General features: G+C 40.4%; 1 protein-coding gene and 1 long non-coding RNA gene across 2 annotated transcripts; one reads left to right on the forward strand and one right to left on the reverse strand.

Annotated features, from left to right (window-relative positions):
- Positions 1-1,119: 1,119 nt before the first annotated feature.
- On the forward strand, positions 1,120-2,868 carry htr1ab (5-hydroxytryptamine (serotonin) receptor 1A b). Its single transcript, XM_023294073.3, has one exon. The coding sequence runs from the start codon at positions 1,331-1,333 to the stop codon at positions 2,579-2,581; it is 1,251 nt and encodes a 416-aa protein (XP_023149841.1). The 5' UTR covers positions 1,120-1,330; the 3' UTR covers positions 2,582-2,868.
- Positions 2,869-3,489: 621 nt separating this feature from the next.
- On the reverse strand, positions 3,490-6,391 carry LOC129347332 (uncharacterized). The gene is made up of 3 exons (XR_008599379.1): positions 6,271-6,391; positions 5,533-5,679; positions 3,490-4,255 (listed from the first exon to the last, which is right to left on the reverse strand). It is a non-coding gene; the product is annotated as an uncharacterized LOC129347332 (long non-coding RNA).
- Positions 6,392-13,470: the final 7,079 nt, after the last annotated feature.

Below are 13,470 nucleotides of genomic sequence, written 5' to 3' on the forward strand. Positions count from 1 at the left end.
CTATCTTTTATGCAGCATCACCTTGAAAGAAAAATAAACCACACTCAGGACCTTAAAGACAAAAATATCTGTTTCAAAAATACTGCCATAAAAATGCTATATATTAATTATTTTTTCTGTTTTTATTACCATTATTATCAAACATTAGTCCTGATTCAATTAACAAATATTCAGTTATTTCCAGAAATGGAATCATGTATGAAAAATTACAAAAAAAAAAAAGAATTTTCATATATACAAATGCTAAGAGGATGGATTTTAAAAAAGAGTATATTCTAGTACATCTATAATTGGCAACAACACTGATTCTGATGCATTCTGTTTTTTATACAGCATCAACTTAATACACAAAAAACTCACACTGAGGACCTTTAAGATAAAGAAAATAGCTGCTTCAAACTCATTACCACAAAAATGTTGTATAATAACATTCTCCACTTTCAGCTACCATTTTTTCCCCATCAGTATCTGATGTTGGACTAAGAACAATTGCTGAACCTTGGTAAAGTGGCCAACATCACAGATTATGGTACAAAATTTACTGTTCAACCACATGTCTGCTTATTGTTTAACTATATTTCACAAATAAGTGTCCTGAGTGGAAAATTACACTGAGCTTCCCATTACAGTTTAAAGATAAGGGAGAAGCTGGTTTATAACATTTCTTTCATCCGTTTTTTTCAACTTAATATGTCACCAAACTGCCACCAAGGATCCCTTTTTGCACATTTTGTAACGTTATTAAAACTTAAAATAATAAAGACTGCGTTATCCTGATCAACGCCAGGTGGCAGTGTCACACCTGGTGACTCCAGTATGCTGCCAGAGAAATTAATGGAATAAAAACTTTGGAACTACTGAAAAACCTAATTTAAAATAATAATTTAAAATTTGTGGGGGAAATAAATGACAAATTGGAGAGCTGCAGTTACAACTTCGCATCACTTCATACCCAAAATGGCCAAATCCAGCTGTTTTAAATATTTTATTTATATAAATAATATTAATTGACCTGCAGTCTGACAAGCATTAAGAAACAAGCGTTTATTTCTTTGCTCCACCATCCTCCCTGCCTGAGCTGCAGACTAAACACAACCAAACCAGCCGGACTCTATTACATCCTCACTGACAAATGACGCATTTTCCATCACTGGTATAAATACGCAGCATCATTCTCCGTCAGCAGCCGAGACTCGCAGTTCAGAGCCTCTCTGCAGACCTCAGCTCTCTAAACAGTCCGCTATGCGCTCTGCGAGGTGTCACCGTGTGGCGCGCACCGGGCTCTCCACTGAGTAACCGAAGCTCTCCAAACGCACCGACTGCACCAACGATGGAGGGCGCGAACAACACGACGGCCTGGCCTCAGTTTGACAACTCTTCCAACAAAACCAACAAACCCGAGGACGAGGAGGTGAAGCTGAGCTATCAGGTGGTCACATCGTTCCTGCTCGGCGCGCTCATCCTGTGCGCAATATTCGGGAACGCGTGCGTGGTCGCAGCCATCGCGTTGGAGCGCTCTCTCCAGAATGTGGCCAACTACCTGATCGGCTCTCTGGCCGTCACCGACCTGATGGTGTCGGTGCTGGTGCTGCCCATGGCGGCGCTCTACCAGGTGCTGAACCGCTGGACGCTCGGGCAGGTGCCGTGCGACATCTTCATCTCTCTGGATGTGTTGTGCTGCACGTCGTCCATCCTGCACCTGTGCGCCATCGCCCTGGACAGATACTGGGCCATCACCGAGCCCATAGACTACATGAAGAAGAGGACGCCGAGGAGAGCTGCGGTCCTCATCAGCGTCACCTGGCTGGTCGGGTTCTCCATCTCAGTGCCGCCCATGCTGATCATGCGCTCCCAGCCCAGCAGCATGGCCGAGGACAGAGCGAACCCCAAGCAGTGTAAGATCAGGCAAGACCCCTGGTACACGATATACGCCACATTCGGGGCTTTTTACATCCCCTTGACGCTGATGCTGGTTCTGTACGGGAGGATATTCAAAGCTGCCCGGTTTCGCATCAGGAGGACTGTGCGTAAAACGGAGAAAAAGAAAGTTTCCGACTCCTGCTTGGCGCTTTCTCCGGCGCTGTTCCACAAAAAGACTCACGGAGACGCGCAGGGGAAGAGCTGGAAGCGGAGCGTGGAGCCCCGGCCGCTACCCAGCGTCAACGGCGCCGTGAAACACGCGGAGGACGGCGAGTCTCTGGAGATCATCGAGGTCCACAGCAACTCCAAGGGCAACCTGCCGCTGCCCAACACCCCGAGCTCCGTGCCGCTGTTCGAGAGCAGGCACGAGAAGGCGACGGAGGCGAAGAGGAAGATCGCTCTGGCACGGGAGCGCAAGACGGTGAAGACTCTGGGCATCATCATGGGCACCTTCATCCTCTGCTGGCTGCCCTTCTTCATCGTGGCCCTGGTGATGCCTTTCTGCCAGGAGTCGTGCTTCATGCCCCGCTGGCTGGAGGATGTCATCAACTGGCTGGGCTACTCCAACTCCCTGCTCAACCCCATCATTTATGCGTACTTCAACAAAGACTTCCAGAGCGCCTTCAAGAAAATACTCAAATGTCATTTCTGCAGACCCTGATGATTTCAATTTTTCTGTTTTTGTTTTGGTGTCACTACAGACTCCCCAGAGCTGAAGACACCCGGCTGGAAAGAGCCCTGAAACCAAGAGCCTGTAAAGGGATTGCTGTGGACTAAGAGTGAGAATCAAACAGGGCTCGTTCTGATTATTGTGGATCATCACACAGTGTTAAATATCTCCAGAGGTGTCTGTAGTCTATGCATAGATAAAGCTGTGATCGTTGGATTAAAGCTCCATGTTCCTCATCCTGTACTGTCATGTCTAATAAAGAAGGACTTTTGTAATAACTTATCTGCAGTCTTTATTTTTAACTCTTGATGTGCAGAATACTGAACAATTTCTAGAATAAAATGATCATTTTCGTGAATTCTTTGGGCATATTGGACTCGGAAAATTAACAAAATTATGTATTAATCATCTTCAATAGCTAAAACATCAACTGTTCCAGCTGCTTTTCTCATTTATATGCTGTAAATTAAATATTTCAGGGCTTTTGAGCTGTTGGCTGTACAAATATGTAAATCAGATTCACCACTTTTAGAGCATCTTTCATTATTTTCCCACATTTAAAACACCAGACTCAGTTGAAAACATTTTACAGATCTGACCATGGTGAAAATAATTAGGTCTGTTTAGGTGCTTTATTATTGTATATGTGGCATTTAGAAAGTTAGAAATTAATTCAAAGTTGCATTCACATTTGCAGCAATTAGTGCTTTCAGTGGAGATGAGCGCATTTTCAATCTATCTATGCATGTGAGTGTAAATTCTGGCCTCATTAGACAGTTTTTTCAGTAGAAGTCACTGTTAAAAGTGGAGGATTTAAATGCGCAGACGTGGATTTGCTCAGTTGTTATTGTTGAAGCAGAAAACCTGAATCGTAGCGAAGTAATTTCTTCAACAAGCACTTTAAACCCAGACACATTTATTTAATTTCTGGTGGACAAAATGACAAATATATCAACCTTAAATCTGGGGGAAATGTGGTGAAAAACTATGCACAGTACATTGAGATTATTTAAATTAGATGGAAACTAGTATGTGAATATTATGCATAACGTAAAGCCTCAGTGAAGAGCTGGAACAGATTATTTATATGTGATCCTGACAGACAGTATGGAAAAAAAGGTGATTAGAATAACGTTATTTAGCAGGAAAAAAATCTATGTTAAGGAGCAGAAGTTGTGGATTTTAATTTGTCAATGCACTTCTTGTCTTTTACAGAATTTGATTCCCTTTTGTCAGTGTCTTGAAGCAGCATCCTGAGCCCTACAACGGTTTTATTCCCTCCTCAGCTTCACCCGATGCTCTCATGTCATGCATGTGTGCATCTGGGGGCTGATTGTGAAATAAAGAGAATCCTTATTACGGTCTGAAAAAATCCAATTTGTGTTTCCAGTGAAAAGATGTTGTGGGAGGGCAAACAGACAGACAGATGGAGAAGAAAGAAACCTGAGCAGTCGTATGCAGGCTGCTGCTGGAGTGGACGATGTTCCACTAGTGACGCCTCGCAGCCCTTTCCCTCCGTCACTCGCAGCCTCCCAACATATAAGTCCGTCTTAAAAGGGGTGCGAAGGCGGCTCGCAGATGGATGCTGGAGAGGTGGTCGCCATAGCGACATATGGCGGATGCAAACTCCGGGGGCCGAGGGGCAATTACCTGATCAAAGGCCTGCTGAGACACAGGAGTACAGAGGTGTGGATGAGGGGCCCACAGCTGGCAGCTACCTCAGACAATAAGCAGGTGGAGTTCTTATTTATTTATCTACTGGCTGCTGCTCAGCACCAAGATTTTATCATCTTTTCCCACAAATATACGTACACTACCACTCAAAAGTTTGGAGTCACTTAGAAATGTTCTTGTTTTGGAAAGAAAAGCAGCTTTTTTCAGTAAAGATAACATTAAATGAATCAGAAATCCAGTCTAGACATTGTTAATGTGGTAAATGACTATTCTAGCTGGAAATGGCTGACTTTTAGTGGAATATCTCCATAGGGGTACAGAGGAACATTTCCAGCAACCATCACGCCTGTGCAGGGGCGGATCTAGAGAAAAATTAATAGGGTGACAAAGGGGTGGCAGATACATTCTAAGGGGTGGCATGCATACATATATATATATATATATATATATATATATATATATATATATATATATATATATATATATATATATATATATATATATATATATATATACACTCTGCCATGGAGGCGGAGCCTTGGCAGAGTCATGTGATGACTGGCTTTGGTTTGTCTGTCTGTCTGTTAGCAACATTACTCAAAAATGGAATGATGGATTTGGATGAAACCAACCAGCAGGCGTTATCAAATTGACGCAAATACTGCTGAAATAAGTATGTTAAATAAGTAAATATCATTTGTATTTGTCAGTCAATCCTAAACATGAGTTGTTCTTATTAGCTGTCAATCACAATTATGTGATTTGATATGTCTAGCAGAAAGGGGAAAAGATTTAAACTGAAATAAAGTCAACCTTATACACTTTGAAGAAGTTAAAAATGTTTCTTAAATATAGCAACAAATTAGATTGAGACTAGACAATGTCTCTCTTATGCACTGTTTTGTGAAATCTGCATTAGTGTGATCTCTGCTTATGTTCAGCCTGCCACAATGATTACATTATTAATTCATCTAGAACAGAGTCAGAGTCCACATAATTTTATTTATTGTCTTAGATTTGTGGTTTTATTTTTTGATGCTCTTTATTTGAGACATTTCTTACAATAATTCTATAATTCCAATATTTGGATACTCTTAACAATTAAGGATCTACTTATCATCTTAAAATTAAAAGATGAACTACATCAGATAATAATTTGTCCAAAAAGGTAATTATTGCAATGGGTGTACCTCTGACTCAGATATATTATACTAAAGCAATATTCATAGCATGTGGACCAGCTGGACCAGAGATAATCTCTGATTTACCTTTCACTGTCTGAGCTCTGCATGCCTTCATTTCTTTCTCTGAACTCTTCCTCCTCCATCTCCTCTCTGGGATGCTCTTCCTCCTCTCTTCTTTTAGGCTGGGAAAAGCTGCTGATGGTTCCCTTCCTCTTCATTCTTTACTGTCTCCTACAAGAATCACACTGACTGAACTATGTTTTTTCCTTTGATAATTTTCATTATTAACTATGATACAATCTGATGTGTACAATTTAAACCTTGAAAGAGATACTTAACATGTAAACGTTTTTTTCAGCTGTAAACTAAATGATATGACTGTACTATGAAACACATCAATGTTGGTGTTATTATGATCTTGACATCAAAATTATAAAAACCAGCATTAAACAAGCAGGATGTAGTTTTCAAACAGTGCATGAAAACCTGGTGTGACTGGGGGTTTGGTTACACTTTAATGTCATGTAAAGTCTTAGTGAATGTGTGATTTCTTTTGACTTACAGTCTGTTATCAGAACCACAGGTTGTAATTATCAAAAAGAAAAGAAAACCTTCCACAAACGATCCCCCACCATCCTTCTGTGGCTGTTCTCTAACATTAGCTAGCTACACAAGTAAAAATTAGCAAGGCCCAGACTCCCTGGAAACCGTGGCTCGTCTCACAAGCAAACACTTTATGTGAATTTAGACACTATTAGCATTTAATACATAGTGAACAGTTATATTAGCATGTAGTCTAACCCAGTCTAACTAGTGTCTTACTGTCACACCGAAGTCCAGCTGTCATCCACATGAGTGAGGTCTAAGAGCAGCCCCCTCAGGTGAGTCGTGTCGCCTCGTATCTGTAGCAGCATAGACTGTACAGGACGTGACGTCACATGGTGCATTCGAAAGCACTCGGACATCGGAGTTTCACTCGTTATTCGTCTTTCCTGGAATTTCGCTCTTTACGGCCGGCCACAACCTTTCATATACATGTTTTTGAATTAGATCGTTCAGAACTGGGGTGGCAGCCGGGGTGACAAGGCATCTTCTAGGGGTGGCAGTTGCCACCCTATGCCACCCCAGTCGATCCGCCCTTGCTCCTGTGTTCTAATGCTACATTGTGTTAGCTAATGGTGTTGAAAGGCTCATTGATGATTAGAAAACCATTGTGCAGTTATGTTAGCACATGGATAAAAGTGTGACTTTTCATGGAAAACATGAAACTGCCTGGGTGACCCTGAACTTTTGAACCACTATTATACTTTAAAGTAACACAATTTTCTACATTACAAAAAATGATAATTCAACTTGTGTGCATATTTTTGACCCAGCAGATTGTCATATTTTCAGAGGACCTATAATAAATTTCGAAGAGAATCAAACTGCATGATTGTTTTTGTGACATAGACACTTGTTTCAGTGATTCCATCATAGAAAATTAAGTGTTATAGGAGTCTCTGGAAACTCAGTGCTGCCATGACATACATCGTCTTTAGAAACATATGTAAACTTATTTCAGATTTGTTTGTTTTATGCCTTTATAGTCAAATATAGCAAGCTAAATTAGGCCCAAAACTAATCACAGGGATTTAAAATACAGTAATGTGGAATTTGATATTGTCGATGAAGGTTTTTAGCAGGCAGTAAGCGATTTGAAAATGTTATCAAGCTGCATAATGGGAGGTGTAGGAGTTTTGGAACCGGACCAACATTCGGAACAGAAAACGACAGGATGTCACAGTTTTAACATTCTTTTTAAAATCTTTCCTTTGCAATACTAAATCAAACAAATGCTCCTCTGAGTGTTTTCCTGAAGAACAAACCATAAGCTGATAAAAACATGTTGCTCAGCTGTCATAAATCCATAAAAGTAACAGAGAAATCAAAAAGGTTTCCAGCCTTGCACGACATATTTATTGTCAGTCCAAACTTTTATTTTCCTCTGCAGCATGGCACCATAATATTGTGGGCTGTCACATCCAGACAAAACAGTTAAAAATTACATCTGTGCATTTCCTCCACCACACAATTGTTATGCTGTTTATTTCAATGCCACGTTGCTGAAGTTTTATTCCCTCCATATCACAGGATTTGTCAGACGTGCCATTGTCTTTTTGACAAGCCTGACAGAACAGCAAACAGCCTCTTGAGAAAACACACGACACGCCGACTGAAGTGTCAAACTTTTCCTGAGGTCACTTGAAGAAAATGAGCAGGACGATACTTAAAGCCACTAAAACACTGTCTGGATGTGTCGTTGCAGATGCTTGTGTGTTCTCCAGGTTCCTTGGAGACTGCCGCTGAGTGCTCTTGGTGGTAAATCAGCCTGCATATTGGAGGAGGTGAAGAGTGTGGATTAAATTTCATCCATACGCTCTTGAACTGTGCAGTCATGTTTCCCCTGCAGGGCTGCTGGTGGCATTCTGCTGTCAGAGGGATTTCGTTACGGGTTCTCACAATCTCGCAGGACCCAAAGATGGAATAAAGCCTCCTCGTCTTTTTTGGATTTCGTCTCGGAACTGTTGTTAACGAGCTTAGACGCCAAAGCAGAAGCTGCAGAGAAATGTTTCATTACAAATAGTACTGGTATTGTTTATTTTATGAGCATTACACTGGACAGAAATGTTTACTGCGGTGTGTCGGGAACTAAATTACACCAAAAAAGAACAGGTAAAATTAATGTTCACTGGAATTTTAATGCCATTGTTGTAGCATCTTTCTTTTTTTTCTGATAATGATATTGGTGTAGTGGGTTTACTTTCATCCCAAATATCAGTGTAATGAGGTTGCAACTTTGGTGGAGTTAAATACTAGGTGCAGCCTGGTATATTATAGCAAATTCTATACATTATTTTTAACATAGGTGAATAAGTATTTGTTTTTCCAACACATGGTATCTCTACAACAGAGTTTACATCATTAAACGACTAATTATACTGGACATGATAAGGTGCACATGCAGAGTTTTGCCATAGACCAGTGTGTCCACCATTTGTGTTGAGTAGTGTGAAAAACTGAGACACATAAAGTTGTTGTTCTTGCCGATGCTACTTATGGAATGTTGTCCCGATCTTTCTGAAGGACTCGGTGAAGTTGGTGGACATTTTGGAGGACAGAACACCAATGTCAATCCATAGTATCCCTCAGACGTTCCATGGGTGGCATATGTGGAGGCCTTGGTAGGACATTTTTAGCTGCTAGAAGGCCAATACTTGGACATGAGGTCACATGCTGTCTTGTTGAAGTGATGGCAGCAAATAACAATGACAACCCAGGACAGGATGATTTGATCTTTGGGCGTTGAGCCTGCTTTCGATGAAATGCAGATGCACTCTTGGTCCATGGCACAAACCATCAGTTTTTTGCCTCCATTGGCTTTACTGTATGATGCCAAACGAGATGCCTGATGTTATGGTCTTGGGTTTATTTCCTGTTTACTTTAATACAAATCCCCAACCTAGTGTGTCTCTCCGACTAGTTTCACCTGGGGTTGCACAGTGTCTTGGTGGTTAGCTCTTTCACCTTGCAGCTAGAAGATCCCTGCTTCGCGTCCCGGCCTTCCTGGGATCTTTCTGCATGGAGTTTGCATGTTCTCCCTGTGCATATGTAGGTTTTCTCCCGGTTCTCCGGCTTCCTCCCATCATCCAAAAACATGCTGAGGTTAATTCTAAATTGTCCGTAGGTGTGAATGTGAGTGTGATTGTCTGTATATGTAGCCCTGTGACAGACTGGCGACCTGTCCAGGTGTCCCCTGCCTTCACCCGAGTGTCAGTTGGGACAGGTTCCAGCCCCCCCCCAGGACCGTAATGAGGATTAAGTGGTATATACATAATGGATGGACGGATTGATGGATAGTTTCAGCTGTGTCTTGTCTGTCCAATCAGTTCTGAGTGTATAAGAAGTCCTGTCTTTCCCTCTGTCTTTGTCAGTTTGCCATGTTGGTTTCCCTCCTGTACCGACATATTCTATGACCTGATTCTTTTGTGTTTTTGTTCTTTTTTGATTTCTGTGGATTTTTAGATTTTGTTTTCTTTGGACTATCCTCTTAATTTTGGGATGTATATTTCCCCGGATCACAAGTCGCTTTTCATTCGTATACCTGTACTACCCCAGTAAATTTCTTTCTAAAAGTTTGTATTCGTCATTGGGTTCGACAGTGATCATTAATGAGATCTGCCAGTCAGAGTCAAGTCTGATAAAAAAGAAAATGAGAACAAAATAGTCTGATTGTCAAACCAGACACAACTAGGTAAGTGACCAGACAGTAAGCAAATTCAGGCACAAAAACAAAACAACGGTCAAACAAGCAGACAGACCACGGCTCAGTTCAGCTAAAGTATACTTACAAACCAGCAAGAAATGGAAATGGGTGAATGTGTGTGTTGCCATTCTGAGTCCAATCCAGTCAGATAAAAGTCAGTTTCCCTCACAGTTCAGCTCCAGTTTGTTCCAAACAACTCAAATCACAGTTCAAGAGTCCGTTTCAGGTTTTACAGTGGATCTTTTAACACCAAAAGCCAAACCAGGAAATCAAATATTGAACAACTCAAATGCATCTCTCAGCACAGTGCAACAACTCAACAGTGTCAGTATGTACATTATTTACACCAGGTACTAACAGAACCAGTAAGTCAGCAAAAGGCTGGCCTTGGCTTCAACTCTTGGGAAACTCCAACAAGGAAATACTCAATCCATTCCTGCTGCTGACACCGACAACAAAAGAGGCTCCCTTTTAATCCTGAAATGCTACGATAACTTTTACACTGAGATAAAGTTGTCCTTCTTCTGCTCCACCAACACAAACATCGGACTCTGTGAAAACCCACACTAACAGGTTTTCCAAGAGCTTGGTTTCAAACTGTGTGGAAAGTTAGGATCGGATAATTGGATGATTATGGGTGGTAACTGAGACAAACCCGAATGAATGTGGGCGGTGATGTAATTCCTTTTCCTAAACCTGCCTGCCATCTTTGTGTCTGCACTTTGGTGTTTTCCTGGTAAACTCTGAAACCTCCTATCTGCTCTATACACCAAAAACAAGATTCATGAGTGGAAAGGACCATCCTCTATCTTACCAGTGTCCAATGAATGTGAGGAGTTGCCAACAGGAGTGGATTATACTGTTCTGCTATTAGATCAAGGCCTTAGTGTGGGCAAAGAGATCACAAACTAGCTTCCCTCAGGCCATTCTACAAAGTCTGAGCAGATATTTTCTGGTTATGCACACCAACAACTTTTACAGATGGATAGGACAATTGTGGACTTCAGTGGTGACTCGAGATCTGTAGTTATGGAGCACATTGTCTCTTCCACCATGATGTATAAAACAATTTCTTAGATTAAAAAAATGACAAAGTTGTGGACATTCAAGTGTCTTTTTTTTGGCCCAAACAGACGTAGAATCCAGCAGCCAACAAATGGTTCTTGTCTTTATTTTGTCATCCATTGGGTCATGACATTTGAATAATGGCCAAATTTAACCCATTTTTTCAAAAACCAAAATATAAATAGTATAAATGAGCTTTTGAACTTGATGCATTTATGGTTTTGGTCAGTGTACACTAATACCTTTAAAATAAAAAATAAGTTATGGTGGATTTATTTTCCTGTTTTGTACATTATACAGCTTATTATCAAATTAAATCAAACTCAAGTGGTTATCCAAACCCAGAACAGTGGGGAAAAAAACTTTTAGGAAGTGCACAAAACTTCCAAAATAAGGTTTGTGTTATGTAAAAATTACACCTGTTGGTCCATACAGCAATTTATATCCTGACAAAGACTGATCAACCTGAACTGTTTTGTAACTAAAGTCATACGAAAGTTCACGAGAAGGATCAAGAAATTTGATTATGATTTTATTCAAGTTTAAAATAATCAGTGTGCAGCAAGTCATGCAGAGACATATGCATAAACGTGAAAATGTGCCAACAGGCAAGCATACAAATGAACAAATATTGAGACGGGAAGTTTTACTAATTTATTTTTTTTTTTTAAGTTATTTTTTTGGCCTTTTTGTCGGCTTTAGTAGATAGGCGCAGTGAGAGAGAGACAGTGGAAGACATGCAGCAAAGAGCCATGAGCGGGAATCGAACCCGGGCCAGCTGCGTCGGGGACCAGCCCCTGTACATGGGTCGCCCGCTTAACGCGTTGAGCTATACGGGCACCCGGGAAGTTTTACTGATTAAAGATAACTGAATTCATGTTTAGTTTAGTTTAAATGCAGCTCTTTTTTTTAGATAAAATCTGCTCTTTTCTTTCTTTAAAAAATTCAGTTTTCTAACTTCAAGCAAATGCAATGCATAATCAATATCTCATCAGGCAACAGAAATGTGCTAATTATTTAATCAGTTGTAGCATTATGCTACATTTTGAACTGGCCGAAGGGAAAACATATCACTGCAACTGTTCAGCTAAAAATAAATAAATAAATTCCTATTAATGTAAGAATTCACACTGTTATTCTTCTTGTGTTCAGAATAGTTAATGATCTGCTCCTTAGTCATGCACTTTTGAATGTGTAATTTGTGTTTCTTTGTTGATGAAGCTTTCATCGATGGGATCATGTGGAAGCGGGATTCCTGGTCATGCACGAGAGTCTCTCCTGGAGCTACAAGCAAACAAATGAAGCCTCTGCTGTGAGGTCGTGATGTTCCAGTGAGCAGCACAGGGCTCCTCCAACTCTAATGAAGTCACGACTGATTATGTGCAGATCTTTATTAAATTAACTTTCCCAGCCAGAGGCCTGAGCAAACTTTTCCTGGACTGGTGCTGCTTTCCTGCATCTGTTTTGAGTCTGAACTTTGGTTGTCATTGTCTGTCTTTAGTATCAGACATACAGTTGGTTTCCCAGAGTCTAGTCCTTGACTAAAACAGTCTGATTTTCTGAAGCAAAGTTAGAGTTACTCCAGAACTAAACTCAATCATAAATCAAGCCTTAAATTAAGGTTTGATTTCAGATTGATGCTCAAAAAAGGCTCCTGAATTACTTGGACTATGTCAATGAAGATTAATGAGCATCACCAGCTGTACAAGTTCTTGCCAACAGAAGTGATCCATTTGAAAGGTTTTCTCACCTTCTGCTCAGATTAGATATATTTTCACATGTAATCAGCACACATCTGTTAAAAATAAAGAATATATTTGGTCTTGTATGTTGCAGAAACAGCCATGATATCCAACATGGGTTAATAAATAATATTTATTTCACAGATTCATGAACTGATGTGACTTTTGTGGGAATTCCATCTCTCTCTCCTTCATCTTGATTTCCAGGTATTTGCAGTATCTTCATTTTAATTGCATGGAACTTCTAAAATACTTGAATTTATAGTAGCTTTCCACTGCAGAAATGGCTACTTGATGAGGGCATCAACAGTGTTTTGAAATTCTGCAAATCCAATGTCTTGCATCCCTATTTATGTCTAATTTGTTCAATCTATGCACAGACAGAAACGTACAATCAACTATTTGCAGTTTTAGTGGGAGTTATGTGCTGTATCTACGTCTTAGCTTAGTATTTTTCAATGTTTTTGTTCATTCACAAGCTGCCTCCAGTCCTCTCTGCAGTCCTTTCATAGATTTTGAATCCTGGTCTTCCTGATCCTGACCCTCCTGAACCTACAGCAGCTGTCACTTTGTTTGCTTTCACAGTCAGACATTTTAAGTGGGACATCAAACAGAGACTCGCCGTTTGTTGTCTTGCTGTTTGATACTTTCTGCAGGTGTACCTTATCTTTTTGAGGAGTTAAAGCACAAGAAGCTAAAAGTTAACAGAACAACGTCATTCCTTGATCTGACTGCCTTTCCCAGGTCCAGATAAGAGCTGTAAGAAAGAAAGAAAATGTCACTTAATGCATGTTTCTTATTTAAAATGCATACATTCCTGTAGAAGTATTTTCTTAATTTTATCAGTTAATGGATGGTGATGTTATTTGGGTCCATCTATCCATATTTTAGCTTTTAAGCTATTACAAG

The sequence above is a fragment of the Amphiprion ocellaris genome, chromosome 17 (assembly GCF_022539595.1).
Source record: "Amphiprion ocellaris isolate individual 3 ecotype Okinawa chromosome 17, ASM2253959v1, whole genome shotgun sequence".
Classification (NCBI taxonomy): domain Eukaryota; kingdom Metazoa; phylum Chordata; class Actinopteri; family Pomacentridae; genus Amphiprion; species Amphiprion ocellaris.

Excerpts from the sequence above, each read along its gene's own strand:
- htr1ab (XM_023294073.3), top strand. The coding sequence starts at position 1,331 with ATGGAGGGCGCGAACAACACGACGGCCTGGCCTCAGTTTGACAACTCT.